The sequence below is a fragment of the Drosophila rhopaloa genome, unplaced genomic scaffold (genome assembly GCF_018152115.1).
Source record: "Drosophila rhopaloa isolate 14029-0021.01 unplaced genomic scaffold, ASM1815211v1 contig_167, whole genome shotgun sequence".
NCBI lineage: Eukaryota > Metazoa > Arthropoda > Insecta > Diptera > Drosophilidae > Drosophila > Drosophila rhopaloa.
In genome coordinates, this window is record NW_025335047.1 from 10,468,977 (window position 1) to 10,483,285 (window position 14,309).

Below are 14,309 nucleotides of genomic sequence, written 5' to 3' on the forward strand. Positions count from 1 at the left end.
AAAAAAGAAGTAACCGAAACCGACAAGACATTTCAATCAATCAAAAAGACGCAAAACCTAATCGAAATTGTTAATCGAAAATTACACAAAATGGAAAAAACTGTTAGGACATAAAGCCATAAGCTCGAGCCGTCGAAAAAGTGAGAGTTTTCCACGTTCGTGCCCATGTTCGAAGTAATTTTGCCGTAGTTTCTTCATCTTGTGCTCCCTCTTCTCGATGCTTAAACAAACTTGCGACTCAATCACGACTAATTGCGCATGCGAGGCCGCTTTGTGCGTATTTAAAGCGCCGCCTCGTATACATACTCGCATATTACAAAACCGGAGCTCCGGAGTCTGCTTAATATGCGTGTCACGTTGCCAGCCATCAAGTTCAAATTGCATTCGCTGTCAACGCATTGCAGCAGCACCAACAGCAGCAGCAACTTCTGCTTGCGGCACGCGTTGAGATTTTGAAATTAACACCCCGAGGGGGCTCAAACTGGAGCACCACTGGCTGCTAATTAAGAAATAAAGCCTTATCAGCCGCAGCAAATGTTGACAGCAGGATAACAGCCTAGCCAGGATAATGACCCCTGTTCGGCTGCCAGTCGATAACTTTTGGCAGGCGACATGAGCACTAATTAGTCGCAGCCCCTGTTGCAGTTTGCATTGCAATCGCCGCTCAACTTGGCACTTGTTGGCCAGCACACAAAAAAAATAAAAATCACGAAGCGAGAACAACGAAAAACGCTTCGGCTTTTCAGCTGCAAATGCAAAGTGAGTTAATGCCGCGGCAGCCAGTTTTTCCTGCTCCCGACACTGTCAAATGCCAACTCGCGGGCTGGGCGACTTGCTCGTGGGGCATTTAACTGCCAAGCTAATGCACTCACTCACAGATACTCACCAACACACTCGCAGGTGGCCGGACAGGGATCTAATACAAGTGCAGTTAATTAATTTCTTTGTTGTTCTCTACGGTAAATCATGCCGTGTGTGTTGGCTCTTTGGTTCTTCGCCAGAAGTTTCGCACAGAGAGCACGAGTGGCATCAGGAAAAAATGTTAATGTTTTCAAGTCTGTTTGATATTTTTCTATTCGTAAATGGTTCATAGGAAAATATCGAATTAGAGTAAAAAATACTTTTTTTTAAATGTTTTGACGTTAATATATGTGTTGATTTTTAATTGGCACTCTACAATCATTAAGAGTGTACAATTATTAGGAAGTTATTAAAATTCAAAAACAAAATAGCAGTTCCAATTTGTTTGGTTACAATTGTCGTTAGAGCATTTCGAATTCGATTAAAACAATAATTTCTTTATACTTTTTCATAGACTCATAATTGGTAGACACTTGCAGAATTTGAAAAGAAATTAAATAATGTTGGTTTGTTTGTTTTCACATATTAAAAAATGGGCTTAGAACATATTATATTATTTTATTCTATAAAATATTATCCCATTTTTTGCTGTGCAGCAAAAGCAGAAGAACTCAGATCAGAACTCTGCCCACTTTCCAGTGTTTATTGAAGACTTTTCCACCACCGAAGCTGGTGCCGTGAATTTTCCACCAGGGACTTTACTCCAACGTCTTTGACTTTGTCTTTTGTTGCAGCTACTTGAACTGCATTTGCATATAAATTAGTTTTGATAGCGCTCCACGGAGTCCCCAGCAGCAGCTAGCAGTTTGATGTTTGTTCTGCGAATGCGTTGCGAAAAATCAACTTGCGGCTGCAACTGGCTAACGGGATTCATTAAGTGAAGTACAACACGGCAGAGGCAGTGGAGAAGTGCGAGGGCAGGGGGGAAATCAAGCGATAAGTCGGCAATAAAAATTGGCAGCACTTTGGCACAATTAAGGCAAGGGGCTGGCAACAAAAGATCTGGCCATGGCCGAGAGCTAACTGGCCATCAGCGAGTCGGCTGGGCTCTGCACCAGTTAATTGTTGGCCGTTGACAACTTCCACTCGTCGTCGTCGTCGTGCCACAAGGAAGCATACCATTAAGCGGCAAAGAAGTGCAAATTCACATTTAATGAGCCACTGGCTCGGGGGGGCGGGGAAAAGGGGAGTGTGGGGCAGGAAGCTGCGGTCTGAGCCAGCTGAAAGTGATTCTTGTGGTGTCTTGGAGCTGGGGAATGTCAGCGGTCGCAAGTGCAATTGCCAAAGAGAAAAGATAAACAAGGGAAATAAGTGGTAAACTGCAAATTATTATTATGAAGAAAATTAATCATTTTAAAAAAATTCCATTTTACCGATGCTTTTTTACCGTTTTATTATCTTTAATACTTCTCTTGTCTAAGATGCAATTATAAAAATAGAATAAGCATACAACTAATTATTCAGCTCATCAGAATAAAGTACCATCGATTTGTTTTGATTAAAATGGAAAAGTATTATAAATTAACATTTAAAATCCAGTTCCTTTACGCTCAGTTACTGGGCTTTAGTTAACGTCAATTTGAAATTAATTGAATGGAACAAGATAATTTATGTTAAAGTAAATAACACGAAACCATATTTTTGTAAAATTAAAAACATTACAATAAACTTTCCACCTATATACTATCTCACCTAAACATAACTTATACCTAATTCACCATTAAGTTTATTTGGGTTAGAGTTTTGATTGCTCTTTGTGAACCCCACACATTTTCCCAAAATAAATCAAGTTTGTTTTTTTCTGTTGCTTTTATTTAGACTAATTTCCCCAACTCAGAGAAAACTCAATTTGTTAGCCCAATTACTGGTGTGATAATGTTCCTCTCACCCAGTTAAGCATCTTTGAATTTAAAGACCATCAATTGGGAGGGGACCCCCTTTGGTTGTCACTTTCGAATCACAGATCCGAAATTATAAACACGAAACATTAATTCGTTAAATCGTCGTCGCTTTCAACTGTCAAGTTTGAGTGGTCCGCGAATGTAAAATGCAATTTCCATTTCCATAACGCCTCATAACTCAAGATAGCCGTCAATTTGGGTCTTTGGCTAACTGGCCGATTGGCAGCCTGGGCAGTGCCAACCTGTTCGGTAGATCGGACTCCCCACTAACTGATATGCATCGATTTTTGGCAATTCCGTTCGGCTACCAACGGATCGAATGCAAATAGGGTCCGCTGAGCGGAGCGTGTTTGGCCTAATCACATGGCTGTCGAGGGCTTTTTGCATAAATTTCGGCAGGCCAAGAGTGAAGCCGAAAATCGATGCTGGTCATGCGGTTTCTATTTCGATCGTTGGCCCATTTCCACTAACAGCTCTACTTCTGTTTTGTTTTACAGCCCACAAACGCCCACGTGTGAAAGGTGCTGAGAAAATAAAAAGAAATCAAACGAAACAAAAGTGAAAAACAATAAAGGCAAAGGAAAATCGCGGTGCAATAAAAGCTTAACCTAATCACAGGCGAATTAAATATTTTCAGTTCGAGCCGCAACAATAAAGAAACAAATAAAGCCCGAAAGAAAAAAAGGTCTCAGCAACAATTAATTAAGACCGTGCCCGCGATTGTTGTTGGAGCTATAATAAAAAAAACGCGCTCACATATATTTACAACAGTTTTTTTACGGCTTCGAAGTGAAATGCAAATCAATTAAACACATTATTGTTAAAACAAAAAGAGAAACAAAAAATCCGAAAACAAAAACGAAATTTTCGTTCAAATTGGATTTGCCATTACCAGAGTTAATGTGTTTTATTGACCATGAAAACGATGAAAAGTCAGCGACTGTAAAAAAAGAGAAATATTAAACAAGAATTCTCCAAACTGTGCGTGCAAATATTTAAAACAAAAGCAAGAAGAGATAAATCGTAATTGGAAAAACCGCCAAGTGTCCAAAATGGCAAAGAGTGAAAATCAAATTTAATAACCCATCAAAAGTTGGCCGTTTCATATAGATAATTAAGCAATAAACAGACTCTTTAAAGAAAACGCAAGTTTAACGATCGCAGCCAGATAGCACAACCGAAACTGAGCAGAAAGCCTAGTAAGTAGAATTATCAATTATTTTTATTGTCTAAGCTTTCACCTGAAGCCAAAATTAACAAAACTTTTCTCTCGATAAGAAAAAATGTATTTTAATTTAACCAGAAAACATATTTTAAAGAAAATTCATGTATCACCTGGACTAATATTTTCCAAACCTCTCTTCGAAAATCGTATCTTACTGTTCTTTTCCCAGGCGAATATTTTAATGACCCCTTCTATTTTTTCTAGCCGCTTAATTTGGGAATAGTCCGTTAGGTCGGATACCTATTTTACGAACAATTCTCGAGACTGTTGGCTCTTAAGAACCCCCTAAATATATGTATTTACCCCGAAATTAACATCAACATTTGTTTTATGAACTTCCCAAATGGTTGGCACCTTTAGGAGGTGTAATTTTCCCAACTAATTTGATAGTGCTGTTGGCCTCGTTTAATTCGCCCAGCCATTCTAATTTCGCAATAGTTGCCGCATCAAGACATGTCTGTAAATCAGAGGCCCCCAGATTGCAGGCGATTATACGGCGCGGAGTGTTATAAAATCCCCAGTCGAAGTCATCTCCAGCTCCACCAAGTCTGGGTTGTGTCAACCTCGGGCCGTCTTCTGCCGCACCGAGAGTCGTTTTATTAGCGAAAGTCATCGAGCAGAATAATTGTTGCAATGTGGATGTCTTCCCCCTGCGGCTCCACAGTATCCATCCCATACAGTCCCATAACATCCCATACCATCAAGCAGCAATCAAAGCACGCTCGTAAAGCGCAATTCACTTGCGCGGAAAACCAAATTTGTCCTCTTGCTCTTAACCAATTTCGGAATCTATGGGCCTTTCGGCCCAGTGTTGGCAAGTAGCAAGCAACAGTCAGCAGTCAACAAACTGTGACCGTCTTTCGGCTGCTTCCAGCGGTTATATAATTTTCCGAACCCATTATTTCATTTGTACAACTTCAGGCGCAAAATTATTTAAATGCGTCAAACATTTCTGTCGCTTTTGGGAAATGGTGAAATAATATCAGTGCGATAGTTTAATTTCTGATTATTACGGTGATTGTGAAAGACCTTGGCTTTAGGGGCAGTTATACAATAAAAGTGCAGTGGCCTTAGGTCGCAATTGGCTAAAATGATTGTTTGCTTTTTAAATGGATATAAGAAAAAAAAGAAAATGGCAGAAACAGCCTTCGTTAACTTTCATAAAACAAAAATAAATTGTGTGCTTTAAAGAAAATCTTGTTTATAAAATGTAGTTCTAAAGCAATTGAGCAAACAATCTTTATGACTATCATTTATGGGAGACAATATAGTTGTCCGCATATATTTCCCATCATATATTTCGTTTCTACAACTTATCCATGTCATGCTCAAATTAAATCCAAGTGAAATTCAGAACTTAACATATATGAGGCAATCGTTGCGGCACTCTGCCCTTGAGCATAATAAGGGGGATATTATTCAAGAGTTAACCAAGATATTCCCACCAAAACAATGAAAGTATAATCAGGGTCAAGAGAAATTCCCCCCTTTGATAATTATCTAAGTGACTCCATTGTTACTCCATAAATGTCGTTCGCAGTCAATCAATAAACGAGAACAACAAAAGAATTCAACAGACTTGGGTAACATAGAAACACATATCACAGTCGCTCCAAATCGAACATAACTCTGGCCTTCGATTAATATTCATTAAGCTGATTTTATAACATCAACATAGATTCAGTTTACAGCTATAGACCGCAATTAAAGTCTAGACAACGAATGCAATCGCTGAATAAATCATTGGCCAACCGAGCGGCTGAATAAGTGGCAAAAGATGGGAGTAAATGAATGAATGAACGAACGGACGGGCTGTGATTATGAATGGCAAACATTCAGCGGCAGATGTGTAATTAATTTGGCATTAATTGCAGACACAGCAATTAACACTCTTCGCCGGGCCAGAAATCTAGTTTAAATGAGTCTGGAGGGGAGAATGGATCCATCGGTTCAATTGATGTGATGGCACTCCTTCTTCAGCACCTTCCACTCTATTTTCGACACTTTTCTTTTCTAACTTTCTGCAGCTCATCTGCCCGGAGGCCTTTTTGCTGCCACTCGAGTTGTCATCTGCGAATGGGACAAGTGAATGCTGATTGACCCACTGCGTCCACATCCATGGGACTTCGCTCGGGGCGTGCTCAAAGTGATGGCAACGTGCACTTCATGCAAATTAACGATAAGGCCACAGCCATCCCTTTACCAGCACTTAGGGACATTTACTTCGAGCTCTTTTCACTTTCAATCTGTCAAATTGTCACACACCGAACTGAAGCTAAAAAGTGATTGCGCTTGCACGACTTTGGTTCAAAACATTTTTAGCCAGGTATTTCGCTGGCCGAAAGTGTTACGATTGCGCTGCAGAGACTGTTACTTTTTCGCCTCGATTGGGGCCCTCATTTACGGCCAAATCGGAGCGTTACGGTTACGCACGTGTTGCCGTAACTTCCTCAAGGGACTGGAATTGGGACCGATCCCATGATCGTGCCCGAAATGAGGTCTTTCAATTTACCAATCCATTCAACTTGCGAGCCCCCAGCGACCGTTATGAAATCGAAAATGAAGCTATTTAGAATAGGTGCTGGGAGAAAAGCAAACTGGAAATGAAAAACCGAATTAATTATGCCGAGGAGTGGAAAATAAATTACGAGAAGTCACTTTAGAACCCGACCTCAAAAGCGGCAGCGTCATGCCGCTTGAGCCTGGGCCAAGACAAAGTAAATATTTGGACAATGGGCCAGATCACCCCCTTTTTCTCGTTGGCAGCGGGAAAGCCCACAAAAGCGAAGAAAGGAAGGAAAACAAATAAACAAACAAACAGACCAAACGGACAAAACAACAATAACAGCTGGGGGCCCTCTGCGGTCAGTCAGTCAGTCAGAGGTGCAAGTGCAGCAGAGAGGCAGCCACAGGTTGCATAGCACTTGACCATGCCCACTGGCCATTGGCCACTAGGTTTCAACCATTAGCCATTAACCGCGCGAGGTTAATAAACCAGCCAAAGCAAGCCAAGCCAAGCCCGCTCTGGCGGTGATTTATGTTTGTGGCCCAGTCTCGGACACTTAACAGGTTGGAAACGTGTTGGTTTTATTTAGGCCCGAACGACTAAAGCCGAAATTAATGCCCCGGCAAATGCCAAGCCGTAGGATGCGTTCCACATTGCGTATGCGTAATGCTCTATCAGGCTGCAACGCAATTAATTAACGCTCTCCGCTAGCAAATGTTTTCAATCAGCCAACAGGCGCCAGGCCATAAACTTAGTGCTGACGGGTTGAATACAAAAAGAAAGTTGAGATATAAACAGCATCCTGCAATATTTACCACTTGTTAATGAAATAATTTTAGGAAAATCGTGAAAAAAAGCGAGAAAATGCAAAACTAAAATTTTATAACTCAATTAGAAAGTCCTCAGGGGCAATAATTTATGCCTTTAAACTACGATGTTAAGTCAAAATTTCTTAGTAAAAGTAATGCCATGTTTATTGATCCATTAATATATGTATGTTGTGTTCCACTGATGTGAGCATACTCATAAAATCTGCATTTTTCCATTAAAGTTAATAATCTTTGTAAAAGATAATTTTAGTTTAGTTTACGGTCCCATTACTGCGTACAAGTTAGCATATATAAATAGCCGTGCCTATTAATAATACTCACTTAGAACTTTTTCTTGGCGCGTAAAACGGTTTCTGGCCATTAATCCCTATATCAAATGAATGCCATTTATCATGCTGGACTATAGCTCCATATTTCCTACAGCTTTTCCCAGTTATAACGAGATTTTAAACACTTCTTTCAATTTACTGCGCTGCTTCCGCTGTTTGAGACTCGTTCGCTTAGCTCTTTTGATTTTCACATTGATAAGCGGTCGGCTCAGGTGCAGCGACTTTTCCCCCTCACTGTTCTCAGTACTCACACGTCGCACTTCCAGAGATTCTCTTACTGGTATTCCCAGTCCGAGGTTGTAGTCGCAGCATCGAGTGACCGCCTCCAGGTATGGATGGAATGGATTTCACATGGTCGGACCACTCAAAATATGTGTTTGCGTTACGCGCAGTGATTATAACAAGCTCCGAGCCCCTTCTTCACTTTTTCTCGCTCACTATCCCTCTTTCACTATCTCAAACGATGCCGCCAGCCCCAGCTTCATCTGGAGTTATCCCCTGCCCCTTCGAAAGAAGCCCTTCTCATCTTCACTGAGACAAAAGCAGGGCCATTATTTCTAAATGTCAATATAAAAGCCAACATTGTTCAGCATTCTTCTTAAAACAAATTTATAATTAAATGGCTTTATTATTCAGTGTATCAGAATATATACGCAATTTTAAAACCGTTTATGTTTTTAATAGAAGATTTAGTTATATTACAATATTTTATATTATGGAAAAAATGTATCAGCTTTTTGACATGATTGCATAGTTTTAAACATATAAAATATCAATTAAATTATGTGAAACTATAATTTTTGGACCGTGTATCATTGGCTGCGTGTCAGGCTGTTTAAGTGGCTCGTGGCTTGTGTGATCCAGTTGTTTATCTTTTTCATTAGCCTGGGCGGCCTGTCATCTGTGCCGTCGCCTGTCGATCGCCAGCGGATTGACAAAACGCCTACCGGGCAGGGGTCTTCCATCCTCATCCCCATCCTCCAAAGCCGATACCCGATGCTGCAGCTAGATGCCGATGCCCCCAGCCGGGAGTGCTCTTAACTAAACGGGCTGAGACTTTTCCTCACTTTACCACACGCCAACAGCGGTGGAAAAAGGGCAGGAGGGGGTGTGGGGGGGAGGGGCGGAGGAAGTTAAGTGACTGACGCAAATTGCGCAATTGTTATTACAATTACTCTCTTCCACTAAGTTGGCTGCTGCAGGCCCAGCTTTAAGTTCAGCTCAGCACGTACTTCCACTGAGCGAAAAGTTTAGTACTACTAAAAAGGGCAGACAAATAGTCGATATTTTCTTAAGTCTGATATCTTTTAATACCAAAGAGTTTCTGTTAACTATTACATAAACTAGGTTTATTTTTAATAGAAGTCACATAATATTTATAAAGTAAGTTGAATCCAGCTTGAATATTAAAAAAAAAAGTTTTGAACTTTCTTGTTTTCAGTTAAAAATTTTATTAAGTTAGAATAAAAAGTTCGTTAAGTAAAAAATCCGTTAAAAAATATTTGAAAGTGAAAACCAGAGCAGAACCAATTATCAACAGCTACTTGTAAATAATATTTGAAGAAACTCCCGCTTGCGCTTCAATGCTGATTAAAAAAACAAAGAAATCTAGTTAAAAGTCTTAGTTGTTAGATCCACCATTTTCACTTCTTACTTTTAATTATCAAAACGTAGATAGACCATTTTTGGCAGTGAGCATGACTGAGTTCTTAAACTCAAGCCGAAACCCAGCCAAGTTGGGCTAACATTTTTCTAATAGTTGTAGCGTTTTGCTGGAAAATTATTTGGCCTCTGGCTGGATTTGAGTCTTTGTCTGTCTAGGCCTGAGTCGATGTCTGGCCATTTGACTGTTTGTCAGACCGCTGCTGCTACCCGTCTTTGGCTCGTTTTGGGCTCCTAAAGATAGTCATTAGCACGAGAGATTGCTGTTGCTACTTCGACTTGCTACTTTTTCCCCTGCTTCTGTTTTGGGGTAATTACATTTTGGGTATTTTTCGACCGACTCTCTTGCGAAAAAACCAAGCCCAAAAGTACAGAAGGCAAAAAAGTCGAGAAGAAGTAAAAACTAGATGCTGCTGCTGCTGCTGCCGCTTTCGTTGAGGAAATGAAAACGTAACGAAATCGATTTCGAACGGTTCAAGCGTTGAATGGATCGCTATGTAGCAGGCGTGTGGCAGGGGCAAGCACATCTTTACCCCCGCTTCCAATTGGAAATAGAGTTATTAGGAGTGAGCGCTAGCGTTAACGTTTCGTTTGCGTTTCTGGCTCAATGGAGTCCATTGAGCAGTCGCAGTCCCAGTCTCAGCCGGGCTGGTCAATTGATGAATCGATTCGAGAGGCTCACGGAGAACTCGGCACGAAGTCGGCCATGATGTGGGGAATATGTTCGGGGCCAAAGCTGAAATTAATCTCGAGGCACATGTTCATCCGCGGCACAGCAACCGCCACATAGACATATACATCCACATCAACTCCAACTCTAACATCAATATCAATTTCGGTTTCAATCAACATGGACATGAAGCGTTTTCCAAGCCAATGATGTGCACAAAGTATTTGGTATCAAATTGCATTCAAACGATTTGTAATTATAATCAACATTAAGATGATTAGGCGATAAACGGGATTTGGTTGGGGCCTGCTTTGACTACCTCTTGTATGAGTTAATCTTGTATGTGTGTCTCGAATTAAATCTTTTTGTGTTATGCTCTTTGAAGTAAACGTGGGATGAATACCATTAAATTGTTGATTACAGTTTGGGGTAATCGAAATGGATAAGTGATGTTTATCAAAATTGCCACCATGATACATTTTACTAATAGAGAAATTAACAATAAGTGTTGATTCTTTAAATTAATGTTTTTTAAGAACATGAATAAGATCAGTAGGTATAAAATATTGCAAAACAAACAAAAGAAAATATAATTGGCCTAAAAATACATTAAAATGTAGAATTTTAAATTCCAATATTCATAACATTTTGCAAAGTATCTTCGAATTTCAATCCTGGAAATGTATTTTCCGTCATAACATCACCTATCACTTAATTTAGCTTTCTAGATGAAACCATCAGTGTCGATAAGACCATTTAAATATGATTCTGTTAATCACTAACCACTTACTCCCCCGACAACCACTTTCCAGTATCGCAGCTTTCATGAATAGCATAATACCCCCAAGTGTCGCATAATTGCCCTGATCCCGCCCCCAAAGTATGGTCCGCACATCCACGGAGGCCCCAACTCCTGACACATTTCCTTCCGCGAAACCCCCATTATCATCTTCACGTACATAAGGATATGACCATCAGCGTGATGATGGCGATCTTGTGATTACGATCTGTTGCCGGCTAATACCGCAATCTCGTGAGTGTGGGTTGTCTGGTGGGTGGGCCGGCTGCACCACCAGCCAGTGCATCACCGAATCCACCGGCACCACGGTATGCATGACCGCATATGGTTAGATATCTCACTAATTACAGCTGGGCACATTCCGCCCGGCATTCTCGACAGCATAAAGCACAGCCAGCCTGGCACAATAAAAAAGCATACGATTTAATAACAACCGACTTCTGCTAACCATACTGATTATTACTATTCTCCGTGCTATCCATTGCAGACATGCGCCCGGCACGTTACCGATGAAGCAAGCAACTTTAATCAGCCCCAGACTCAGACACAGGTGAGTTGACAACCCGAGCAGGAGGGGGTTGTGGGGCTGGTGCAACAGAAGGCAGCGATGTGTGCTACCAGTTTAGGCTACAAACCATAAAGGCAAACATCTAATTTGGCCAGCAATGGATTGGCTAAACTTTAATTAAATTTGTTAAAAAAAGAAAAAAAAAAAACAAAAAACGAACACAACGATTCCGCTTTGATGAGCTGCAGCTGGAAAGAGAAGGGGTGGGGCAGCAGTGCACTTGCTTTTGGGACAAGAAATTATTAATTGTAGCATGTGTCGTTAGACGTCGTCGTCGTCGTCGTGCGATCGCAATAAATTTTTTCAAGTCTTGTTCAACAATAAAACAAGACAACAGCCACGAAAAAAACTGATTATGAAGCAAAAGTGAAAAGTTGTAATTAAACCAGTCACTGACTGCACAGCAGAAGCACACAAAAACAAACTGCAGCGACAGCAGCAACATCTGCAACAGCAACAGCAACAGCAACAGCAGCAGCAACAGCAGCAGCAGCAACAATCATAAAGAGTAGAAATCGCTGCCTGACTTTGGCTTTTTTTGTTGCCACTTTTTGTTGCGACAAGTGCGCTTAATTAGTGGGGGGCCAAGCGGCGGGGGGTGGGGGGCCCAAACAGGGTTCTGGTGGATGGGTTCCGGCAGGCGAAACAAGACTAATGTCCGAAAACTGTCATGCCCGTTCCTTGCAGAAGAAGCACAGCAGCGGCAGCCACCAAGATGTGTCCCAAACGGCATTGGCTAGTCAACAACAACAGAGCAGCGGGCTCCGGAGGATCTGGAGGAGCTGCGGCGAGGAGGAGCAGGCGCAGTCTAGACCAAATAGTAGAAGTATTAGTAGCCTTAATCTTAGTCAATTGCCTGGCCACGGCGGCAGCGGCGCTGATCACACCGCCCGACAGCCTCGAGTCGCTATCGCTGGCCGACTCCTCCTTCTCCTCCCCCGCTGACGAGGACGACGACATGGCCGGCGGCTTCTACCGCAGCCCGCACCGCCTGGAGGGTTATCCCCAAATGCAGCAGCTGCAGCGCGGCCAGAACTTCAAGATCAGCCCCAAGCCCTGCTCCTTCGGCCGCGTCGAGGGCACCTGCATGTTCGTGTGGGAGTGCATCAAGTCCGAGGGCCGGCACGTGGGCATGTGCGTCGACTCCTTCATGTTCGGCTCCTGCTGCACGCACAACTACACGGACAACATCGTCCTGCCGCAAACAGCATTCTCCTACACGAGACCCACCAAGCCGCTCACGCTACGCCCGCGACCTCCTTCGCCCTACAAGCCCATGATCAGGTGAGCAATCAGATAATTGAAGGAAAAAATAGCAATTAATTTATAATATTATCAAATGATATTTATAAAGAGTTAAGTAATTCTGATAAATACTTGTAAATGTCGATAAGCAAATGTTTTTATGCATTTAATACTTGTATAACATACATATGTTATAAGCTAACTTTCTTGTTGATTCAAAATATTATAAATGCAATTATTTTAAATTAAAAACAAATGTATAAAAGGAAACACATATTTTATGATTTAACATTCATCATATATTCACAATAAGTGTCCACTTTCAATACTATTTACAACTATTACTATTTTTATCAGTTCCATTTAAAAATATCTATCTATTAAATAAAAAACATTATTATAACCATTTGTAATAGTGAAGAGTTGATAAGAAAAATGGACAAATAACTAATATGTGTCTTTTCTATGTTCCGTTAAATCACCTGCAGCGGTATGACCACCATAGAGCGTCCCCATGGCGCTGGCACCCTCGTGATTCGTCCTTCGGGTCCGCACCACCAGGGAACTCTGGCACGTCCGCATCCGCCGCCCTACCAGAGCAAGCCCACCACGGCCTCGGATCTGCTGAGTTCCGCCTCGCATCCCAGCTCCAGTTCCAGCTCCAGTTCGAATCCCAGTGAGTGGAAATAGGGATGGGAAGGGGACCTGGCGCCCCCGCCCAGCGGTGGTGCATTGTTAGCAGGAATTGTAACAAACAAATACCATCCGCAGATAGCATTTGGCATACATCGACCCAGCAGCAGCAGCAGCAGCAGCATCAGCAGAATCAGCAGAACCACTGGCAGATGACCACCGAGCCGAGCTTTATTACCAAGCCGCGACCCACCGGCTGGACCAAGCCCGGCATAGTCAATTTGCCAATGCCCGCGCGACCCTCCAAGCCGTCGAAGCCCACAAAGAAACCGATTGTCTACGAGCGGACACCGCCGCCTCCGTCCGCCGCGCCGTCCACCTCGACGACATCAACGTCGCTGATTTGGCCGGGCCAGACGCATCCCCCCAGCCGCATCGCCCCACCAGGCCGCAGGTATGTAAATACGAGTACAGGTCCAGGCTCGGGTTCAGTTTCACGTTCATGTTCAGGCTGAGGTTCAGGTTCTGGGTCTCAGTCTCAGTCTCAGTCTCAGTCTCAGTCTTAGTCTGGGTGATGCATTGATGTCGAAAGCGAAACAAACGAGCCACGAGGTCATTTACTCCTCGACTGGGACTGGGCCTCGGCCGCAGCCCCATAATGGCAGGCCACAGCCTTGGGGGACATTTTATTGTTTGCACAATGCGGAGCCGGAGCCAAAAGTTGATGTAAGATTCGCCTGCCGCTCTCAGGGGTGTGTGTGGAATTTAGGACTCTTCCAGGAAAGGGTACCTCGAGCAGACCATGCCACTTGCTAATGTGAAGTCCGGGAAAGGATTAAGTTCGGTTTCGAAGAACGCACTTAAAGCAATAAAATTTTACTGTATTAGTTACCCATTAAGTTACTTACTCAGGATTAATGACAACCCTTTTAGCGTACTACAATGTTTTATAAAAATATAAATGAAACCGTTCTGCATTTTTATTGAAGGTAATAATCATAATAATAAATGGTTTTAAGCATGTGCATGTCTAAGAGATACAGAGAACCTAAAAATAAAATGGTTTCTGTCAATTAATTT

General features: G+C 42.2%; 1 protein-coding gene across 1 annotated transcript in view; it reads left to right on the plus strand.

Moving 5' to 3' along the window:
* Positions 1-14,309, plus strand: part of LOC108052081 (serine proteinase stubble) — a 41,499-nt gene that overhangs the window by 23,938 nt on the left and 3,252 nt on the right. The window contains 6 exon segments of the mRNA XM_044458535.1: positions 3,260-3,961; positions 11,271-11,333; positions 12,039-12,635; positions 13,085-13,272; positions 13,368-13,655; positions 13,658-13,683. Coding sequence (XP_044314470.1) covers positions 11,293-11,333; positions 12,039-12,635; positions 13,085-13,272; positions 13,368-13,655; positions 13,658-13,683 — 1,140 coding nt within the window. The 5' untranslated portion in view covers positions 3,260-3,961; positions 11,271-11,292.